The sequence below is a fragment of the Ascaphus truei genome, chromosome 23 (assembly GCF_040206685.1).
Source record: "Ascaphus truei isolate aAscTru1 chromosome 23, aAscTru1.hap1, whole genome shotgun sequence".
Taxonomy (NCBI): Eukaryota; Metazoa; Chordata; class Amphibia; order Anura; family Ascaphidae; genus Ascaphus; species Ascaphus truei.
In genome coordinates, this window is record NC_134505.1 from 7729024 (window position 1) to 7752910 (window position 23887).

Here is a 23887-nt window from a genome sequence, read left to right on the forward strand (position 1 = left end):
GCAGTATTTTTGTTTTTGTTAGTTCTGAGTTTGCATCATCCTCTTTCTCTTTCTCTCTCTCTCATCCAGTACAACACGATTCTCAGCCAAATGGACAGCATCTATTCAACGGCGAAGGTGTGTCCACCCAACGTGACCACCAACTGCTGGTCCCTGGAGCCAGGTAGGGGGCCTTCAAAATACAAGTCCGTCTTCTGACGCTCTGAGGAGGTTGAGTAACCCTTTGTCTGCAGTAAGGGGAATGACCTCTTGACTGCCCATATGGCCAGGAATGCATGTATGTTTTGGGTCACAACATGCTGTGGTAGAAAGTCTCCAACAGGAATCCATCCATTTATCCACCAATCCATTTATCCATCCATCCATCCATTTATCCATCCCCTTATCCACCCATCCATTTATCCATCCATCCATCTATCCATTTATCCATCCACCCATCCATCCATCCATCCATCTATCCATTTATCTATCCACCCATCCATCCATCCAGCCATCTATCCATCCATTTACCCCATCCAATTATCCATTTATCCATCCATCCATTTATCCATCCATTTATCCATCCATCTATTTATCCATCCATCCATCCATCCATCCATTTATCCATCCATCCATTTATCCATCCATACATCCATTTATCCATCCATTTATCCATCCATCCATCCATTTATCCATCCATTTATCCATCCATTTATCCATCCATCCATTTATCCCTTTATCCATCCATCCATTTATCCATCCATCTATCCATCCATTTAACCATCCATCCATCCATTTATCCATCCATCCATCCATCCATCTATCCATCCATTTAACCATCCATCCATCCATTTATCCATCCATCCATCCATTTATCCATCCATCTATCCATCTATCCATCCATTTATCCATCCATCCATCTATTTATCCATCCATTTATCCATCCATCCATTTATCCATCCATTTATCCATCCATCCATTTATCCCTTTATCCATCCATCCATTTATCCATCCATCTATCCATCCATTTAACCATCCATTTATCCATTCATCCATCCATTTATCCATCCATCTATCCATCTATCCATCCATTTAACCATCCATCCATCCATTTATCCATTTATCCATCCATCTATCCATTTATCCATCCATCTATCCATCTATCCATCCATTTATCTATCCATCCATCCATCCATCCATCCATCCATTTAACCATCCATCCATCCATCCATCCCCGTTTTGAACCGGCCGAGCGCGTGAGGAGTTGGCGAGGCCGATTCACCCACGGGATTACTATCGGCTTTATCTGTATGTGCCCCGGACCTTGTCTTATTGTGACTGTCCTTTGTATCTGTTAACCCTACATGTGCCCGTGCTTCCGTCTCTCTCCTGCCAGAGGTGACGGAGATCCTGGCCAACTCGCGCAGTTACAAGAAGCTCCTGTACGCCTGGGAGGGCTGGCATAACTCGGCCGGCGTGCCGCTGCGGGAGAAGTATCAGAGATTCGTGGAGCTGAGCAACAAGGCGTACCGCATGGACGGTGAGTGAGAAAGTGGAAGAGATGGCTTCCCGATACCAGAACTGACACAGAACTGTGGCAGGAACGGGACCTGCCCCGCAGAGCTTACAGTCTATGTTTTGGGTGCCTGAGAGACTGGGCTCAAGGTCACCAGGAGCCAACACCGGGAATGGCACCCGGTTCCCCTATCAGGGTGAGCGCCTTCACTCACTGAGCCGCTCCTTCAGCCACTCTTCTTGGCATATAGGTTATTGTGTATAGAGACACAGACTATGACGGCAGAGAAGAGCCGCGTGTCCCACCCAGGCGGCCCATTCTCAGACCTGCTGCACCCCTCAGGTCCTAATAGATCCTCAGCTTCCTTTCTTACCTTCTCTCCCTCCCCCCCACACCTCCACCTATCTCCCCCACACCTCCACCACTCTCTCCTCCACCTCTCTTTCCCCCACCTCTTTCCCCCAACTCTCTCTCCCTCTCTCCCCCTCCTCTCCCTCTCTGCCACACCCCACCTCTCTCCCCCACACCTCCACCTTTCTCCCCACACCTCCGCCTCCACCTCTCTCCCCCCACACCTCCACCTCTCTCTCCCCCACCTCTCTCCCCCAACTCTCTCTCCCTCTCTCCCCCTCCTCTCCCTCTCTGCCACACCCCACCTATCTCCCCCACACCTCCCCCTTTCTCCCCACACCTCCGCCTCCACCTCTCTCCCCCTAACCTCCACCTCTCTCTCCTCCACCTCTCTTTCCCCCACCTCTCTCCTCTCCACCTTTATCCCCCCCACCCCTCTCTCCCCCACCTCTCTCTCCCCCTCCTCTCCCTCTCTGCCACAACCCACCTCTCTCCCCCACACCCCAACCTCTCCCCCCACACATCACCTCTCCCTCACTACCACACCTCCACCTCTCTCTCTCTCTGCCACAACCACACCTCTCTCTCTCACCCCCCCACCTTTCTCTCTCTCCCACACCCCACCTCTCTCCATCCCACACCCCCAACCTCTCTCCCTTCCACACCCCCACCTCTCACCCCCCCTCCCCCCCCCTCAGTACCACACCCCACAACTCTATCTTCCATACCCCCACTTCTCTTTCTCCCACACCCAACCTATCTCTCACTCTCCCCTTCCTCTGTCTCCCACACCCAACCTATCTCTCACTATCCCCTTCCTCTCTCTCGCACACCCCACCTCTCTTTCTCTCCCCATCCTCTCTCACACCCCACCTCTCTCTCTCACCCCCTCCTCTCCCTCTTTCCCACACCCCCACCTCTCTCCCCCACATCCCCACCTCTCTCCCAAACCCCCACATCTTTCTGCCATACCCCCACCTCTCTCCCACACCCCCCCTCTCTCTCTCCCTCTCCTCTCCCTCTCTGCCACACCCCCACCTCTCTTTAACACCCCCACCTCTCTCTCTCCCCCTCCTCTCCCTCTCTCCCACACCCCCACATCTCTCTGCCACACCCCACCTCTCTTCCACACCCCCACCTCTCTCTCTCCCCCTCCTCTCCCTCTCTCCCACACCCCCACATCTTTCTGCCACACCCCCACCTCTCTTCCACACCCCCACCACTCTCTCCCCCTCCTCTTCCTCACTACCACACCCCCACCTCTCTCTCTCCCCCTCCTCCCCCTCACTACCACACCCCCGCCTCTGTCTCTCCCCCTCCGCTCCCTCACTACCACACCCCCACCACTCTCTCTCTCCCACACCCCACCTCTCTTTCTCTCCCCATCCTCTCACACCCCACCTCTCTCTCACGCCCTCCTCTCCCTCTTTCCCACACCCCCACCTCTCTCCCCCAGACCCCCACCTCTCTCCCAGACCACCTCTCTCTCTCCCACACCCCACCTCTCTCTCCCACACCCCCACCTCTCTCCCCTACACCCCCACCTCTCTCCCCCAGACCCCCACCTCTCTCCCAGACCACCTCTCTCTCTCCCACACCCCACCTCTCTCTTCCAAAACCCCACCTCTCTCCCCCACACCCCACCTCTCTCTTCCACAACCCCACCTCTCTCTCCCACACCCCACCTCTCTCTCCCAGACCCTCACCTCTCTCTCTCCCACTCCTGCACCTCTCTCTCTCTCTCTCTCTCTCTCCCACACCCCCACCTCTCTCTCTCCCTCTCCCACACCCCCACCTCTCTCTCACCCACCCCCATCTCTCTACCACACCTCCACCTCTCTCCCACACCCCTCTCTCTCTACCATACCCCCACCTCTCTCTCTACCATACCCCCACCTCTCCCCCACATGGTGCCTCCTCTGACTCTCCCTCACTGTAAATGTATTACTGCTGGTCTCCCTCCGTTCTAACATAGGGACAGAAACACCGTCTCCCTGCTTCCCTCCAGTGGGGACATTGTGTACTGCATGCCTCACCTGGGAAAAGTCTTCTTGGCTGAAGGGCTAGTGGATGCATGGATCAGCCAAAGTGCCTCATTTTCATCGTGCATCTCTTGTCGTCAATGGATCGAGACCTTTACTCCAAGTCTTGCTCCCCATGTCCATCAACCTCCGAGTGTTAGTAGCACGAGTTAAAGAGGACGGGCACGTAATATAATGAAATGGGTCAGACTCGGCGTCTTCGGGCGTCAACCTTGTATTTGCATCCACCCCCTAAAAAAAATCAGCTGGGGGGGGGGGGGGGGGCGGCGAATCCATAAGTCCAAACTTTCCTTGACCAAACATCGCCCCATAATCTTTGTGTCGTTCTCCTCATCCCGTACAGGGTTCCAGGACACGGGGGCGTACTGGCGCTCCTGGTACGCCTCGCCCACTTTCGAGGAGGACCTGGAGAAGTTATACCAGCAGCTGGAGCCCCTCTACCTCAACCTCCACGCCTTTGTGCGCAGGAAACTGTACGAGCGCTATGGGGCCAAGTACATCAACCTTATGGGTCCCATCCCAGCTCATCTACTGGGTGAGAGAGCGCCAGCATGGTCCGGGGGAGGGAAGGAGGCTCGGTGCAAGGCACAGCTGGTGTTCACCCCTATGATGTAGACCTTAAAGAGATGAATTCATTTCAATCCTGCTTGTTGATGGACTTCATGGTTTCCTTCTGTGTGCCGCCATGTTCAGTGTCATGCATCTCTCTGCCGCCCCGGCTGTCACCTCTTAGGATGTCATTTCTGGCTCTGCCGGTGGCAGAGACCATTTGGTGACAGCAGGAGGGGTGGGGGGAGGGGGTGTATGAAAAGAGGGGGGTCCCATTTCAAGAAGGTTTCTTTAGCAGGGACTTGTCTAGAAGTATCTCTGCTGCTGGGTGGTTTAGGGACATTGTATCTTCCTGGGGGCAGCTGTAAGAACAAGATGGGTACATACAAATGTTTGGGAGTATCCCATTTTCTACCAGAGGTCCTAAGTCAAGTGGTCGCCACCATGCATCATTTGAAGTCCCTGAGACTCTGTCGGGTTCGCTACAGAGCGACCATGAAGAGCAGGGTGGCCCCTGACTTGTGTTTGGTGTTTTGCAGGTAACATGTGGGCCCAGCAGTGGAACAACATCTACGATATGATGGTCCCCTTCCCCAACAAAACCAACATAGACGTGACGAATACCATGAAGCAGAAGGTAATGGCCATGCGTGAACTTCTGGACTCCAAATCCCAGTTGGCTACTCAAGTTGGGTCCTCACGATGGGGGGTGGTGGTTGGCAGGTCTACTGTCTCTCTCTGTGTCACCCCCTCAGGGCTGGAACGCCACGCATATGTTCCGGGTGTCCGAGGAGTTTTTCACGTCGCTGGGCCTGCTGGAGATGCCGGTCCCGTTCTGGGAGAAGTCGATGCTGGAGAAGCCGGCGGACGGGCGAGAGGTGGTGTGCCACGCGTCGGCCTGGGACTTCTACAACCGGCAGGACTTCAGGTGACCAACTGGGGCAGCATTAAGTGGCAGGAACGTGGGGGTCTGTCTATAGAGGAACACAACTTGCCGTTTTGGGGTCTGTGTATCCCAGGCAAATGGTGAGCAGAATTGACATATTGTGTCAATGAAACAGGTCACGTCGCTCTCATTTTCGCTCCGTGCACGTCAAGTTGTGATTGTAGGAGTGTCAACAGGAGGAGCTCTGATATAGTGATACTGAGTATCATCGTGTGCTTTGGAGCAGTAGGAGAAGTTAGGAACGAGTTATAGGGAGCAGTTGTATGGTGTAATAGGATGAGTTAAGGTGTTATAGGAAGTAGTTATATGGAGTTATAGGAGGCATTAGGAAGGTGTTATAGGGAGTAGTTATATGGTGTAATAGGAGGCATTAGGAAGGTGTTATAGGGAGTAGTTATATGGAGTAATAGGAGGGGTTAGGAAGGTGTTATAGGGAGTAGTTATATGGAGTAATAGGAGGGGTTAGGAAAGTGTTATAGGGAGTAGTTATATGGAGTAATAGGAGGGGTTAGGAAGGTGTTATAGGGAGTAGTTATATGGAGTAACAGGATGAGTTAAGGTGTTATAGGAAGTAGTTATATGGAGTAATAGGAGGCATTAGGAAGGTGTTATAGGGAGTAGTTATATGGAGTAATAGGAGGGGTTAGGAAAGTGTTATAGGGAGTAGTTATATGGAGTAATAGGAGGCATTAGGAAGGTACTATAGGGAGTAGTTACATGGAGTAATAGGGGGCATTAGGAAGGTGTTATAGGGAGTAGTTATATGGAGTAATAGGAGGGGTTAGGAAAGTGTTATAGGGAGTAGTTATATGGAGTAATAGGAGGGGTTAGGAAAGTGTTATAGGGAGTAGTTATATGGAGTAATAGGAGGCATTAGGAAGGTACTATAGGGAGTAGTTATATGGAGTAATAGGAGGATTTAGGAAGGTGTTATAGGGAGTAGTTATATGGAGTAATAGGAGGGGTTAGGAAGGTGTTATAGGGAGTAGTTATATGGAGTAACAGGATGAGTTAAGGTGTTATAGGAAGAAGTTATATGGAGTAATAGGAGGCATTAGGAAGGTGTTATAGGGAGTAGTTATATGGAGTAATAGGAGGGGTTAGGAAAGTGTTATAGGGAGTAGTTATATGGAGTAATAGGAGGCATTAGGAAGGTACTATAGGGAGTAGTTATATGGAGTAATAGGGGGCATTAGGAAGGTGTTATAGGGAGTAGTTATATGGAGTAATAGGAGGGGTTAGGAAAGTGTTATAGGGAGTAGTTATATGGAGTAATAGGAGGGGTTAGGAAAGTGTTATAGGGAGTAGTTATATGGAGTAATAGGAGGGGTTAGGAAAGTGTTATAGGGAGTAGTTATATGGAGTAATAGGAGGCATTAGGAAGGTACTATAGGGAGTAGTTATATGGAGTAATAGGAGGCATTAGGAAGGTGTTATAGGGAGTAGTTATATGGAGTAATAGGAGGGGTTAGGAAAGTGTTATAGGGAGTAGTTATATGGAGTAATAGGAGGCATTAGGAAGGTACTATAGGGAGTAGTTACATGGAGTAATAGGGGGCATTAGGAAGGTGTTATAGGGAGTAGTTATATGGAGTAATAGGAGGGGTTAGGAAAGTGTTATAGGGAGTAGTTATATGGAGTAATAGGAGGGGTTAGGAAAGTGTTATAGGGAGTAGTTATATGGAGTAATAGGAGGCATTAGGAAGGTACTATAGGGAGTAGTTATATGGAGTAATAGGAGGATTTAGGAAGGTGTTATAGGGAGTAGTTATATGGAGTAATAGGGGGCATTAGGAAGGTGTTATAGGGAGTAGTTATATGGAGTAATAGGAGGGGTTAGGAAAGTGTTATATGGAGTAGTTATATGGAGTAATAGGAGGCATTAGGAAGGTACTATAGGGAGTAGTTATATGGAGTAATAGGAGGATTTAGGAAGGTGTTATAGGGAGTAGTTATATGGAGTAATAGGGGGCATTAGGAAGGTGTTATAGGGAGTAGTTATATGGAGTAATAGGAGGGGTTAGGAAAGTGTTATAGGGAGTAGTTATATGGAGTAATAGGAGGGGTTAGGAAGGTGTTATAGGGAGTAGTTATATGGAGTAACAGGATGAGTTAAGGTGTTATAGGAAGTAGTTATATGGAGTAATAGGAGGCATTAGGAAGGTGTTATAGGGAGTAGTTATATGGAGTAATAGGAGGGGTTAGGAAAGTGTTATAGGGAGTAGTTATATGGAGTAATAGGAGGCATTAGGAAGGTACTATAGGGAGTAGTTATATGGAGTAATAGGGGGCATTAGGAAGGTGTTATAGGGAGTAGTTATATGGAGTAATAGGAGGGGTTAGGAAAGTGTTATAGGGAGTAGTTATATGGAGTAATAGGAGGCATTAGGAAGGTACTATAGGGAGTAGTTATATGGAGTAATAGGAGGATTTAGGAAGGTGTTATAGGGAGTAGTTATATGGAGTAATAGGGGGCATTAGGAAGGTGTTATAGGGAGTAGTTATATGGAGTAATAGGAGGCATTAGGAAGGTACTATAGGGAGTCGTTATATGGAGTAATAGGAGGCATTAGGAAGGTGTTATAGGGAGTAGTTATATGGAGTAATAGGAGGGGTTAGGAAAGTGTTATATGGAGTAGTTATATGGAGTAATAGGAGGCATTAGGAAGGTACTATAGGGAGTAGTTATATGGAGTAATAGGAGGATTTAGGAAGGTGTTATAGGGAGTAGTTATATGGAGTAATAGGGGGCATTAGGAAGGTGTTATAGGGAGTAGTTATATGGAGTAATAGGAGGGGTTAGGAAAGTGTTATAGGGAGTAGTTATATGGAGTAATAGGAGGGGTTAGGAAGGTGTTATAGGGAGTAGTTATATGGAGTAACAGGATGAGTTAAGGTGTTATAGGAAGTAGTTATATGGAGTAATAGGAGGCATTAGGAAGGTGTTATAGGGAGTAGTTATATGGAGTAATAGGAGGGGTTAGGAAAGTGTTATAGGGAGTAGTTATATGGAGTAATAGGAGGCATTAGGAAGGTACTATAGGGAGTAGTTATATGGAGTAATAGAGGGCATTAGGAAGGTGTTATAGGGAGTAGTTATATGGAGTAATAGGAGGGGTTAGGAAAGTGTTATAGGGAGTAGTTATATGGAGTAATAGGAGGCATTAGGAAGGTACTATAGGGAGTAGTTATATGGAGTAATAGGGGGCATTAGGAAGGTGTTATAGGGAGTAGTTATATGGAGTAATAGGAGGGGTTAGGAAAGTGTTATAGGGAGTAGTTATATGGAGTAATAGGAGGCATTAGGAAGGTACTATAGGGAGTAGTTATATGGAGTAATAGGAGGAATTAGGAAGGTACTATAGGGAGTAGTTATATGGAGTAATAGGGGGCATTAGGAAGGTGTTATAGGGAGTAGTTATATGGACTAATAGGAGTTGTATGGAAAAGTTACATGGTGTAATAGGATTAGGGACATGATGTAATAAGGGGGTGGGGGGTGTGTCTGGTTCTGCACATCATGCTTTCTCCTGGGGTATAATAAGGACAACGGGACCTTACTGATCCTCAGAGCTCGCACTCGTTTTAACTACCAGTTAGCCATTAAAGATATCCCTGCTCCCTTGCTTTTCCTCCGGGCCTTAATACATAGGTTACAAGGTGTGATAATACTTACAGTACGTATATTACTTATATAATACTTACAGTACGTATATTACTTATATAATACTTACAGTACGTATATTACTTATATAATACTTACAGTACGTATATTACTTATATAATACTTACAGTACGTATATTACTTATATAATACTTACAGTACGTATATTACTTATATAATACTTACAGTACGTATATTACTTATATAATACTTACAGTACGTATATTACTTATATAATACTTATACGGTTATTGTCCTTCCTCCCACGCCCGCAGAATAAAGCAATGTACCACGGTTACAATGGAGCAGCTGTTCACTGTCCACCATGAGATGGGCCACGTGGAATATTATCTGCAGTACAAGGACCAGCCGATCACGTTCCGTGGCGGGGCAAACCCAGGCTTCCACGAGGCCATAGGGGACGTGCTGTCCCTCTCGGTGTCCACACCCGGGCATCTGAAGAAGATCGGGCTCCTGGAAGCAGTCACAGAGGATGAAGGTGAGACTTCTTCTCGGAGAGACACCTAAGCTCTCAGCCCCCCAGTGTTACAGCCTCACAAGCTCCCACTTCAGAGACCCACGTTCTGAGATTCCCAGCGTTTCCTTCCCTTTGTAGAGAGCGATATTAATTACCTGCTGAAGATGGCCCTGGAGAAGATCTCGTTCCTGCCGTTCGGATACCTCATTGACCAATGGCGATGGAATGTCTTCAACGGGCGCACTCCACCCAACCGATACAACTACGACTGGTGGTACCTCAGGTAAACAACAGAGGAGGACAGGCACCAGACAGGAATATTTAGCAGCATGGTCCACATATAGTGCTACCTGACCCCCTAACGTCTCTATGTTCTTCCTGTCTACATGGAACAGTGGTGGCCACATGACATTGAAGAAACGACATACAGGGTTTGAGGTGGGAAGCATATTTCAGAGAAAGAGAAATGCTAGAAGAAAAGGTCATAGTCTGTAGCGGGAGGGTGGCAGCTAAGGGGTAATGTGAGGAAGGAAAGAGCGGTGGATTCGTGGAATAGCTTCCCAGCAGATGTGGTAGGGGGGTAATACAGTGAGGGATTTCAGCCATGCTTGGGATAGACATAAGGCATGAAAGCAAGCTGAGGATCAAGCAGGGTCTGAGATGTTACAGCAGGTAGGAGAATGGGCAGCCGTGGTGGGAAGAGTGGTTTCCGATCTGCTGTCTCGATCTACGTTTCCACATAAATGAAGCTGCAAGCGAAGAGAAGGGCAGAAAACAGAAACACAAAGAGAAACAGAGCAATGTTTACCTCATCTTTGAATACTGATCAGGAATAGTGTGAGATGGAAGATCACCGGACTGGCGCCCGCCATGGGGCGCGGGGCTGAAATATTGTCGTTTTCGCCAATACGGCACGCAGCGCTACAAACACAACGTTACTGGCACCAACGGGGAGAGGTGTCGAGGCAATTTTGGAGCACAGAGAGTCAATGCATGGAGGTGGTTGTGCTGTGTCATTTTGTTTCAAGAGTGTTAGCTTGTGTTTGTGGAACGTTTGTGAGGAGTTACATAGACGATCATAATATAATGGGATGTATCCACTTCTGCGTCTCGATGCACCACGTTTACTAGCAACGTTTTGTGCCAGTTCTCCTTGGATAATAATTGGTGGGTAGGTGATACACCTGCACTGGTGCCTCAAAGAGTTGACCATGTGCCTTGGTGGTAAGATCACTGCCATTGAAGCCGGTGACCTGGATAAGATCTCACTGTCGGCTCTCCTTGTGACCTTCAGCAAATTACTTTATCTACCTGTCCCTCGGGCACCCAACATCTGATTGTCTGCTATGGGGGCAAGGACTGATTATGCCACTAAAATGCGACGTGCAACACGGCGTACTGCACCGACACACTTTATTCGAGCAAATACCCAGTATGTACCTGGCAGATACCTGGAATGCGCCGCTCCTCACCTCTGACAAGCCCCGTTGCATTTGCCTTCCCAGCCTGGGTTCATGCCTGGCTGATGGGCGGCTGATCTGTTAAATGATAATGATTAGGATTTAATAGGCTGCAATGCTTCGCGTGTCTACCAGATGGCATAAATTCATGAATTGTAATGCAGCATATATATATATACTGTGCAGTATTGCAGCCAGCGGGAATAAAATGCTTCAATCACTGCTTGGAAAATAACTCAATGCACTCGGGCAGAAAACAGTCACAAACCTCAATACACCCGGGTATACCCGAATTCGTGGGACTAGCCGAGCTCGAATAAAGTGTGTCGCCAGTGTACATTACCGTGCTGCACGTCTCATGTTTTGGTCGCCCGAAGCTCAGGCTTGTCAAGGTCACCGAGACCTGGCACTGGGACTGGGCACTGGAGCTGGGACTGGGCACTGGAGCTGGGACTGGGCACTGGAGCTGGGACTGGGCACTGGAGCTGGGACTGGGCACTGGAGCTGGGACTGGGCACTGGAGCTGGCACTGGGGCTGGCACTGGGACTGGGCACTGGAGCTGGCACTGGGACTGGGCACTGGGACTGGGCACTGGGACTGGGCACTGGAGCTGGCACTGGGGCTGGCACTGGGACTGGGCACTGGAGCTGGCACTGGGGCTGGCACTGGGCACTGGAGCTGGCACTGGGACTGGGCACTGGGACTGGGCACTGGAGCTGGCACTGGGACTGGGCACTGGGACTGGGCACTGGGACTGGGCACTGGGACTGGGCACTGGAGCTGGCACTGGGACTGGGCACTGGGACTGGGCACTGGGACTGGGCACTGGGACTGGGCACTGGAGCTGGCACTGGGACTGGGCACTGGGACTGGGCACTGGGACTGGGCACTGGGACTGGGCACTGGAGCTGGCACTGGGACTGGGCACTGGGCACTGGAGCTGGCACTGGGACTGGGCACTGGGACTGGGCACTGGGACTGGGCACTGGGACTGGGCACTGGAGCTGGCACTGGGACTGGGCACTGGGACTGGGCACTGGGACTGGGCACTGGGACTGGGCACTGGAGCTGGCACTGGGACTGGGCACTGGGACTGGGCACTGGGACTGGGCACTGGAGCTGGCACTGGGACTGGGCACTGGGCACTGGAGCTGGCACTGGGACTGGGCACTGGGACTGGGCACTGGAGCTGGGACTGGGCACTGGAGCTGGCACTGGGACTGGGCACTGGGACTGGGCACTGGGACTGGGCACTGGAGCTGGCACTGGGACTGGGCACTGGAGCTGGCACTGGGACTGGGCACTGGGACTGGGCACTGGAGCTGGCACTGGGACTGGGCACTGGAGCTGGCACTGGGACTGGGCACTGGAGCTGGCACTGGGACTGGGCACTGGAGCTGGGACTGGGCACTGGAGCTGGCACTGGGACTGGGCACTGGAGCTGGCACTGGGACTGGGCACTGGAGCTGGCACTGGGGCTGGCACTGGGACTGGGCACTGGGACTGGGCACTGGAGCTGGCACTGGGCACTGGGACTGGGACTGGGCACTGGGCACTGGAGCTGGCACTGGAGCTGGCACTGGGGCTGGGCACTGGAGCTGGGACTGGGCACTGGAGCTGGGACTGGGCACTGGAGCTGGGACTGGGCACTGGAGCTGGGACTGGGCACTGGAGCTGGGACTGGGCACTGGAGCTGGGACTGGGCACTGGAGCTGGCACTGGGACTGGGCACTGGAGCTGGCACTGGGACTGGGCACTGGAGCTGGCACTGGGACTGGGCACTGGAGCTGGCACTGGGGCTGGCACTGGGACTGGGCACTGGGACTGGGCACTGGAGCTGGCACTGGGCACTGGGACTGGGACTGGGCACTGGAGCTGGCACTGGGGCTGGGCACTGGAGCTGGGACTGGGCACTGGAGCTGGGACTGGGCACTGGAGCTGGGACTGGGCACTGGAGCTGGGACTGGGCACTGGAGCTGGGACTGGGCACTGGAGCTGGGACTGGGCACTGGAGCTGGCACTGGGACTGGGCACTGGAGCTGGCACTGGGACTGGGCACTGGAGCTGGCACTGGGACTGGGCACTGGGACTGGGCACTGGAGCTGGCACTGGGACTGGGCACTGGAGCTGGCACTGGGACTGGGCACTGGAGCTGGCACTGGGACTGGGCACTGGAGCTGGCACTGGGGCTGGCACTGGGACTGGGCACTGGAGCTGGCACTGGGCACTGGGACTGGGACTGGGCACTGGGCACTGGAGCTGGCACTGGAGCTGGGACTGGGCACTGGAGCTGGGACTGGGCACTGGAGCTGGGACTGGGCACTGGAGCTGGGACTGGGCACTGGAGCTGGGACTGGGCACTGGAGCTGGGACTGGGCACTGGAGCTGGGACTGGGCACTGGAGCTGGGACTGGGCACTGGAGCTGGGACTGGGCACTGGAGCTGGGACTGGGCACTGGAGCTGGGACTGGGCACTGGAGCTGGGACTGGGCACTGGAGCTGGCACTGGGACTGGGCACTGGAGCTGGGACTGGGACTGGGCACTGGAGCTGGGACTGGGCACTGGAGCTGGGACTGGGCACTGGAGCTGGGACTGGGCACTGGAGCTGGGACTGGGCACTGGAACTGGGACTGGGCACTGGAGCTGGGACTGGGACTGGGCACTGGAGCTGGGACTGGGACTGGGCACTGGAGCTGGGACTGGGACTGGGCACTGGAGCTGGGACTGGGCACTGGAGCTGGGACTGGGACTGGGCACTGGAGCTGGGACTGGGACTGGGCACTGGAGCTGGGACTGGGACTGGGCACTGGAGCTGGCACTGGGGCTTGCACTGGGACTGGGCACTGGAGCTGGGACTGGGCACTGGAGCTGGGACTGGGACTGGGCACTGGAGCTGGGACTGGGACTGGGCACTGGAGCTGGGACTGGGACTGGGCACTGGAGCTGGCACTGGGGCTGGCACTGGGGCTTGCACTTGGGTCAGCGCTGTTTCTGTTAGAGGTCAATATTCAAACAATATGGGGGAAGTTTCATGTCTCTAAGCCCCCGTAGATTCACCCACCCAAGCCAGAGAAGACCTTACTGACCCAGTGTCCGAAAATGACAGGGGGCTTGTTTCCGGATCACTGTCACTTTGTCTTTGTTTCAGAACGAAATATCAAGGCATCGCTCCCCCGATCGCACGGGACGAGAATCATTTTGATCCCGGCGCAAAATACCATATTCCAGGCAATACCCCCTACATCAGGTAATGGTACCTTCCAGGGGCGGGGCCTACACTTCTGCCCTACGCAGAGATACATGTATGTATTTATAAAATACTAGCTAAACTTCACGGCTTTGCATGAGTCTCTCCCCAACTCTCGCCCCTCTCTCCCTCCTCTAATCCCCCCCTCACCCCCCCCACTCCCCTTCTCTCTCTCTCTCCCCCCATTCATCTCTCTTCCTCCCATCACTTTCTTTTAATACCTTATGATGTCCCAAATTATTTCCGCCTCTCTCTCCTCCTCCCGCGTTCTCACTCTCTCCTCCCGCGCCGCCTGACTTCCTCTCTCCCTCTCTCTCCGTCTGCTTTCTGTGTAACCTTTATATCTCTCCGACTCTCCTTATCTGCCACCAGGCTGTGTGCATTATGATGTCACCAGACACACAGCCTCCCAGGTAGAACAGCCAGTGGGTGACTTGCTTGAGACCTATGGGATCGGAACGTCCCTAGCAGTCTCGCCTTTGGGGTGTGCGAGAGGATCCAAACCCACACAGTCGCCTTATAGTGATACATAAAGTAACACTTCCAAGTCTGGTTGTTGTAGGTCTTATAGTTTGGGCGTTCACAATGAGACACACAGACGCACATAAGGAGACACACAGACGTGCATAATGACACACAATCGCACATAATGACACACATATAATGAGACACACAGACAAACACTCTAATACATATAGTAGATTGCACCATGGAAAACATTCATTGAGATTTACTTCTCGTTTTGAAGTATCTCTTGAGGCCAAAAGAATATTTTTGACGACACTACAAGTTACAGCTATGAACAGGTTTAACGTAGGACACAGGCGAGGTCTTGAAGGAACATAGACACGAGTCGGATTTGAGGTACTCGGGTAAATTGACCCCAGCAGGGGGGTGATCGGTACGAGAAGGAAGAGCACTGGATCCTTTATGGAACCTCGGAACCATAAGCAGGTTTCTGGACGCGGATCTAAGGAGATACGTGCTGGGTACAGTAGGCCTTCAATAGAAAGGTATCTCCTTTATCCAACATCTGGCTTAGGGTTGCACGTTTTCTTTAGCCTTCAATGCAGCCTCTTCTAGTTCTTCACGACCTCTTTGTCCAGAGAACAGCGGTTGATTTTGGCACTAATGTGGCACCATTTTCATTGGCATTCCATTCTCAGAGTCACTGGGGTAAGAAGCGAGGCTTGGTACAGGGCAACGGGGAGAGACGATTATCCCGTGTGCAGGAAGGGTATAGGTGTGTGCACCGGGATATTAAAGCTGCAGTTCACGCTGCCGTTTTAAAAAATATATATATATATTTGTTTCCCCATTCAATATGTGCATCAATACAATCTGCACACTGACACGGGATTAGCTAAGATGCAGATCAGTATGTGCATCAATACAATCTGCACACTGACACGGGATTAGCTAAACTGCAGATCAATATGTGCATCAATACAATCTGCGCACTGACACGGGATTAGCTAAGATGCAGATCAGTATGTGCATCAATACAATCTGCACACTGACACGGGATTAGCTAAACTGCAGATCAGTATGTGCATCAATACAATCTGCACACTGACACGGGATTAGCTAAGCTGCAGATCAGTATGTGCATCAATACAATCTGCGCACTGACACGGGATTAGCTAAAATGCAGATCAGTATGTGCATCAATACAATCTGCGCACTGACACGGGATTAGCTAAACTGCAGATCAATATGTGCATCAATACAATCCGCGCACTGACACGGGATTAGCGAAGCTGCAGATCAATATGTGCATCAATACAATCCGCGCACTGACACGGGATTAGCTAAACTGCAGATCAATATGTGCATCAATACAATCTGCGCACTGACACGGGATTAGCGAAGCTGCAGATCAATATGTGCATCAATACAATCTGTGCACTGACACGGGATTAGCTAAACTGCAGATCAATATGTGCATCAATACAATCTGCGCACTGACACGGGATTAGCTAAACTGCAGATCAATATGTGCATCAATACAATCTGCACACTGACACGGGATTAGCTAAACTGCAGATCAATATGTGCATCAATACAATCTGCACACTGACACGGGATTAGCGAAGCTGCAGATCAATATGTGCATCAATACAATCTGCGCACTGACACGGGATTAGCTAAACTGCAGATCAATATGTGCATCAATACAATCTGCGCACTGACACGGGATTAGCTAAACTGCAGATCAATATGTGCATCAATACAATCTGCGCACTGACACGGGATTAGCGAAGCTGCAGATCAATATGTGCATCAATACAATCTGCGCACTGACACGGGATTAGCGAAGCTGCAGATCAATATGTGCATCAATACAATCTGCACACTGACACGGGATTAGCGAAGCTGCAGATCAGTATGTGCATCAATACAATCTGCGCACTGACACGGGATTAGCTAAACTGCGGATCAATATGTGCATCAATACAATCTGCACACTGACACGGGATTAGCTAAACTGCAGATCAATATGTGCATCAATACAATCTGCACACTGACACGGGATTAGCTAAACTGCAGATCAATATGTGCATCAATACAATCTGCACACTGACACGGGATTAGCTAAACTGCGGATCAATATGTGCATCAATACAATCTGCACACTGACACGGGATTAGCTAAACTGCAGATCAATATGTGCATCAATACAATCTGCGCACTGACACGGGATTAGCGAAGCTGCAGATCAGTATGTGCATCAATACAATCCGCACACTGACGAGTGATTAGCGAAGCTGCAGATCGATCCATTCTCCTGTAATCCATCGCTGTGCTCAGGGTTATTTCATTCAGTTCTTGCACAGCATTGTGGGCAATGTAGTTCCTGGAATATGATTGACTGGGCAGTTACTAGATACAGTTGGTGCACTGCTAGAGAGAGGGCCGGTCTCAAGAGCCAGAGCCTATCAGAAGGGGACGGGGGCTGTCACTTTGGAAATGCTTCCTACATTACAAACATTAAAAATGTCTTTAAAACATTTATTTTTTTTATATGCTACAAGTATTTTCTCATAGTACAGAACTGATTTATTTAAAAAAAACACACACGTAAATTATTGCTTGAACTGCTGCTTTAATATTTCTGCTCACGATAATAACCATTTTTTCCCCTCAATATTTGCCCGTTTAGAGCAACCTCATGGAACAGACCATCGGGGCATATTTTGTACAACCGATATGACAAATGGTTACGTTCATTTATATATATTTCCTTCTCATGAGTAATCAGCGAATCTTTTGACCAAAACGTATTAAGCCGGCCACCCAATCAGGGTAGACCCTTTGAGCAGGTTCCTAAAGATTGAACTGAAGGACCCATACAGCTGCGACTGCAGGTTGTTGACTGCTTGCCTGGGAGAATGCCTTGAGCATTCTGCAATTAAACCCATCCCACGCCGCACGATTCCATCAGCCAGACTAATGACCCACCGGATTAACACAGCGGGGGTACCTGCATTTGAATGGGACTCATGCTGTGTGAATCCTACAGGGCTGCGAGTCCCATTCAAACGAGGGGACCCCCGCTGTGTTAATCCCAAGGGGTCATTACAGCCTGCTCTGGACCATCTCTTCGAGTTACTGCGAGATGGTCACAAATTATCCTTGGCAAGCAGTCTGCAACCGGCAGTTGCATCTGTACTTATGAGAAGAAAACGTACAAATAAACTTGACATCTTGGATGAGCATTGGGGAGTCATCTTTGTTTACGGTTGTATATTTGAGGTCACGTTCCCAGTAGAACTCCAGTTGGTACTATTAAGTAATATATAATACCGTGGATTTGGCGGTTTTGAACTTGCCAAGGGGGTGTATTTCATATTTTGTACACCCCTAGTTGGATTACAGAGAAATGCCAATAGGAGGGGTATAAGTAAATCAATGGAGCGTCCAAGAATTCTAGATACAGATGAATCGAGGGAAGAGGTCCATGTGCTGAAGACCTACATTGATAGCATTTCCATCTGATGTTTCCTTCTGCTGGTGGCCGTACCTTCTACACATGTCTACCACCTTCACACGCCTTTGATACGACGACTCATCTTTCATTCCAGGTACTTTGTGAGTTTTGTGCTGCAGTTCCAATTCCACAAGGCGCTCTGCACAGCAGCCAATCAGACCGGTCCCCTGCACACCTGCGACATCTACCAGTCTCTAGAAGCGGGGAAAGCCCTCGGGTGAGAGAGGGCACCGAGCAGGGTGGTGGCATGGGGGTGCCCGGGGAGGTATTCACTATAGACACTTCCAACAAGTTTCTCAGGGGCAGTAATGGAAGCCAGGTTCCTGTACGTCTCTTGTAAGAGATGACACTGGGGCGTTCGCCTGGGTCAATAGTGGTGCTTTTAGAGGTCAACATTGTTGCTAAAATGATGCAGGGGAGGCTCCAAGTCTCCAAGCCTGGTACATTCACCCACCCAATCAGGAGATGACCTTCCTGCCCCAGTGTCCCAAAATGAATCGGTAGGTCTGACGGAGAACAGCAACGAATGTGAAAGGGTTACAGAGACGTACAGGTCCACTTGACAAAGAGTCTGCCTCGTGGCGTCATAAAAATGTGAGGGGCAAGGAGAAGGTCCAGTATAGGATGCTCATTAATGGGAAACGCCGCTCCACAAGACCATCCTTCTCTGCTGGAAGACGCCTTACAACCCGAATCAAGTAAGTGGGCCAAAAAGGGGCCATGTGTACCAAGTAGTGTTACTCCGTAAGATACCTTCCATGCCAAAAGACATTGTGCGCCCCCTATTTGAATGGAGCTGTGCTATAAGGTGTCTTAAGGAGTAGCACATCTTAATATATATGGCCCCATAATGTCTGGAAGCACATACAGGTAAATCGTATTCAATTGGATGACAGACCTATAAGTAGTGTAGACTACACAGATCCCTTAGCGCTTCTGCGTGTCCCATTAACACTACTGTCACACACAGGGATGTCCTCCGTGCAGGGTCCTCCAAGCCCTGGCAGGAGCTCCTGAAGACTATGACGGGCACGGATAAGATGGACGTTGCCCCTCTGCTGGAATACTTCGCCCCCGTCACCAAGTGGCTGCAGGAGCAGAACACCAAGAACAACGAGACTCTCGGCTGGCCAGACTTCGAGTGGCGACCAGCCGTGCCCGAGGGATACCCCGAGGACATCGGTGAGACCTCATAATGTTTATAACCTCATGGCACCAAAAGGTTTTGGCAAAGGAGTCTCAATTTGAGAAAGTTCTGGAGAACTTGAGATACTTTGACCATTGTCGCATTTTAGACATAGCAGGTGTTCACGGGCCATACAGGGAAGGGATATCAGAACAAGATCACCCTGCTAAACGCTGGAATGCGGCCAAGAGTAAGAGAATAAGGAAAAGTACTGTGTGTTTGGTGGGTTAGACCAATGGTTTCCAAATTCAGCCCTCAAGAACCGCCCCAACAGGTCAGGCTTGGAGGACTTCCCAGCTTCAGCACCAGGGGCTCAATTATTGGCTCAGACATTTTGACTGGACCTCCAGAGCCGACGCCAGGATGTCCTTCAAACCCGACCGGTTGGGGGTTCCCGAAGGCTGGGGTGGGGTACCACTGGGGTAGGCCACGTTGTTTCAATTCCATGCTTCATTGAAAATGGTTGTGTACAGAAATATGAACCATGAAAGGCCGTGGGATTATCTGTATTCTGAGGGGGGCTGGGGGTCCTTTCTTATTTTTTAGACAAGATAGCAAATGAAAAAGAGGCGGAGAATTTCCTTGTCAACTATACCAATACGGCAGCAGTGGTGTGGAACAGCTACACAGAGGCATCCTGGCAATACAACACGAACATCACTGAACCAAACAAGCAGGTCATGGTAAGGAGCACAGGCCCTCCTGAGAGCTCTCTGTACTGTCCTGCTGTTGTCATTCCCCTTATGGATAGATAAAGAGATAGATAGATAGATAGATAGATAGATAGATAGATAGATAGATAGATATGTGGCATAAATACACCCACATTCGCTCCTACCAAACATTGTGGTCAAGCACTGCCATCTGCTGCACCTACGCACCATCAAGGCCAGGCACTGCCATCTACCTCACCTACCCACCATCAAGGCCGGGCACTGCCATCTAATGCACCTACCCACCATCAAGGTCAGGCACTGCCATCTACTGCACCTACCCACCATCAAGGCCGGGCACTGCCATCTAATGCACCTACCCACCATCAAGGTCAGGCACTGCCATCTACTGCACCTACGCACCATCAAGGCCAGGCACTGCCATTTACCGCACATAGCCACCATCAAGGCCAAGCACTGCCATCTACTGTACCTACCCACCATCAAGGCCAGGCACTGCCTTCTACTGCACTTACCCACCATCAAGGCCAGGCACTGCCATCTCCTGCACCTACCCACCATCAAGGCCAGGCACTGCCATCTACTGCACCCACCCACCATCAAGGCCAGGCACTGCCATTTACTGCACATAGCCACCATCTAGGCCAGGCACTGCCATCTACAGCACCTACCCACCATCAAGGTCAGGCACTGCCATCTACTGCCCCTACCCACCATCAAGGTCAGGCACTGCCATCTACTGCCCCTACCCACCATCAAGGTCAGGCACTGCCATCTCCTGCACTTATTCCCTCACCTGCTGTCTCTGTAAATCTCCCAACATACTAGAGTGTAAGCTCCGCGGGAGAGGGGTTCCCTCTCCCACTGTCTGACTTTGCTGCGCTTATTGTGTTATTATAATTCCCTGCGCTGTCTTTGTAAAGCGCTGAGTACACTGTGGGCGCTATAAATAAATATATATATATACATAAGATCCGCGTGTCCCCCCCAGGGGGCCCATTCTCCGGCCCGCTGTAACCCCCTCAGGTCCTATCAGATCCGCAGCTTCCTTTCTCACCTTCTGTCTGCCCCAAGCGTGTCCGATTCCCCTCACTGTATTACCCCCCTACCCCCTCTGCCGGGACGCTATTCCACTGATCCACCCCTCCCATCCCGGTAAGAAGTCCTTCCTCACGTACCCTTAGCTGACGCCCTCCAGCTTGAGAGAATGACCTCTGGTCCTAACTCTTCTCTCTCTCTGAAACATGCTTCCCTCCTACACCTTGTTGAAACCTGTTAGGCGTTGAGAAGACGCCCTGCCCCAGTTATAATAATAATAGCGTTGACAATGATTCCCTACCCTGGAGAGCTTACAATCTAATGTTGGTGCCTGAGGCACAAGAAGAGGAAGTGACTTCCTCATGGGCAGATGACCACTTGGACCCAGTGTGAATTCCCCACGCCTTCCCATCCAATCCGCAGCTGGAGAAGAACCTGGCCATGTCGGCTCACACGCTGGAGTACGGGCTGCAGGCGAGAAGATATGACTACAGTGACTTCCAGGACCCCGAGGCCCAACGCATCCTGAAGAAGCTCAGTGACATCGACAAGGCGGCACTGCCGGAGGCCGAGCAGAAAGAGGTGAGGGGGAGAGGAAGAGGAAGAACGAGAGAGAGAGAATGAGAGAGAGAGGAAGAACGAGAGAGAGGGAGAGAGAGAGAGAGGGAGAGAGAGAGGGAGGGAGAGGGAGGGAGAGAGAGAGAAAGAACAAGAGAGAGGGAGAGAGAGGGAGAGAAAGAACAAGAGAGAGGGAGAGATAGGGAGAGAAAGAACAAGGGAGAGGGAGAGAGAGGGAGAGAAAGAACAAGAGAGGGAGAGAGAGGGAGAGAGAGGGAGAGAGAGAGAGGGAGAGGGAGGGAGAGAGAGGGAGAGAGAGGGAGAGAAAGAGGGAGAGAGAGGGAGAGAAAGAACAAGAGAACGGGAGAGAAAGAACGAGGAAGGAGAGAGGGCGAGGCACGGTAGAGAGAGAGAGAGGAAAGAAGAACATGAGAGAAAGACGGAGAGAGAGGGAAGAAGAACATGAGAGAAAGACGGAGAGAGAGAGGTAAGAAGAACATGAGAGAAAGATGGAGAGAGAGAGAGGAAAGAAGAACATGAGAGAAAGACGGAGAGAGAGGGAAGAAGAACATGAGAGAAAGACAGAGAGAGAGAGGGAAGAAGAACATGAGAGAAAGACGGAGAGAGAGAGGGAAGAACATGAGCGAAAGACAGAGAGAGAGATATTTGGGGATGAAGGGAGAGGTAAGAAGAATGAGAGAGAGAGAGAGATGGGGATGAGGGGAAGAGGTAGAGAAAGAGTGAGAGGAAAAGATAAAAGATGAGGCAGAGTGAAAGAGAGAAGGCTAGTGATGGAGAAGGAAAGTCCCAGGATAAGTATGAGATTATGAGATCAGGGGACACGCATGGTGGTCCCCACATGGCTTTGAAGGCTGATTTCACCAGGTTTCACCGGAGCACATTTTCTAAACGATCTCTCGTCTCTCCGGCAGTACAACCAAATAGTCTCAGACATGGAAACTACCTACAGCGTGGCCAAGGTGTGCCGGGACTCGGGGAGCTCCAAGTGCCTCCCGCTGGATCCAGGTGGGTGGGAGATATGACCCGACAAGGGGCTCATCTGCAGGTCCTTTTGCCAATTGTGGTGGTCAAGTAATGTAATGGAGGAGGAATCTTCATTATGTTCTGTCTGTGTCACCCTGTGGTGGGAGATATGGAATCCATCGGCCATAGGTTCCTTCTCCCTATGTCACTTTGCCATAGGTGTGCACTAGAATAATGCTAATGTGTCACTCTGTGGTGGGAGGGGAAGACTCCATGAGCTATAGGTTCCTTCTGTCTATGTCACTGTCACACTGGGGTGTGAAGGACAGACTCCATGGGCCATAGGTTTCTTCTGTCGGTGGCATTGGGTCACCCTGAGAGGTATAGGACAGACTCCATGGGTCGTAGGCTTCTTCCGTCTGTGCCACCTTGTCTTGAGAGGAACAGACTCCATGGGTCGTACGTACCTTCTGTTTGTCTCACCTTGCGGTGGGAGGAACACACTACATGGGTCGTAAGTTCCTTCAGTCTGTCACTTTGCGGGGGGTGGGGGGGGGGGTAGGGACAGGCTCCATAGCTTGTAGGTTTTATTTAACACCCCAACGTATTTCTCCCTCTTCAGACCTGTCTGAGATCTTAGCCAAATCGCGAGACTACGATGAGCTGCTCTTCGCCTGGAAGGGCTGGAGAGATTCCTCGGGCAAACAAATCCGCAGCAAGTTCATGAGATATGTTGAGCTGAGCAACAAAGCAGCGCGGTTGAACGGTGAGATCAGGGAGTGAACCACGTCTTCAAGGACCTGTGAGGGACTGCCCCGGCCTTCTGGGTCTTGATAAAGCCATAGAGCTTGTTGGAGGAAACATTGGGAGATTGTGACTCAATAATGAAGGAGTTTGATTCTAGACCCTTCCAGTTACACGGGGGGTACTCAACATTTCCCCCTTCGGTTCTTTGGTTCTTCAGAGCCGGCATGGTCATACTGACCTAGATTAACATCAAGACTTCTCTTTATTCTCCATACCTTCTTTCTGTTACTTCTCTTCCTGCTTTGCCCTGCTCCTTTCCCGCCTCTTCTTCTTTCCCTCCATTCTGCTTTTTCTATATATTTCCCCTCTCCCTCATTCTCTCTCTCCATCTTTACCAAACACACTATCCTCTCTCTTCCCTCATCTCCTTCTCCCTCCGTCTCTCCCTATCCTAACTCAAACTTACCAGTAAGGG

The 23887-nt window shown here is 50.7% G+C and overlaps 1 protein-coding gene across 1 annotated transcript in view; it reads left to right on the forward strand.

The window, feature by feature from the left end:
• ACE (angiotensin I converting enzyme) overlaps positions 1-23887 on the forward strand; it is a 68411-nt gene that overhangs the window by 25507 nt on the left and 19017 nt on the right. Inside the window, exons 3-16 of the mRNA XM_075580398.1 lie at positions 70-163; positions 1376-1519; positions 4232-4423; positions 4977-5074; positions 5193-5365; positions 9323-9546; positions 9664-9808; positions 14136-14234; positions 18320-18442; positions 19196-19407; positions 19958-20094; positions 21547-21705; positions 22614-22707; positions 23288-23431. Of these exons, the coding sequence (XP_075436513.1) occupies positions 70-163; positions 1376-1519; positions 4232-4423; positions 4977-5074; positions 5193-5365; positions 9323-9546; positions 9664-9808; positions 14136-14234; positions 18320-18442; positions 19196-19407; positions 19958-20094; positions 21547-21705; positions 22614-22707; positions 23288-23431 (2038 nt within the window). The remainder of the gene's footprint in view (positions 1-69; positions 164-1375; positions 1520-4231; positions 4424-4976; positions 5075-5192; positions 5366-9322; positions 9547-9663; positions 9809-14135; positions 14235-18319; positions 18443-19195; positions 19408-19957; positions 20095-21546; positions 21706-22613; positions 22708-23287; positions 23432-23887) is intronic.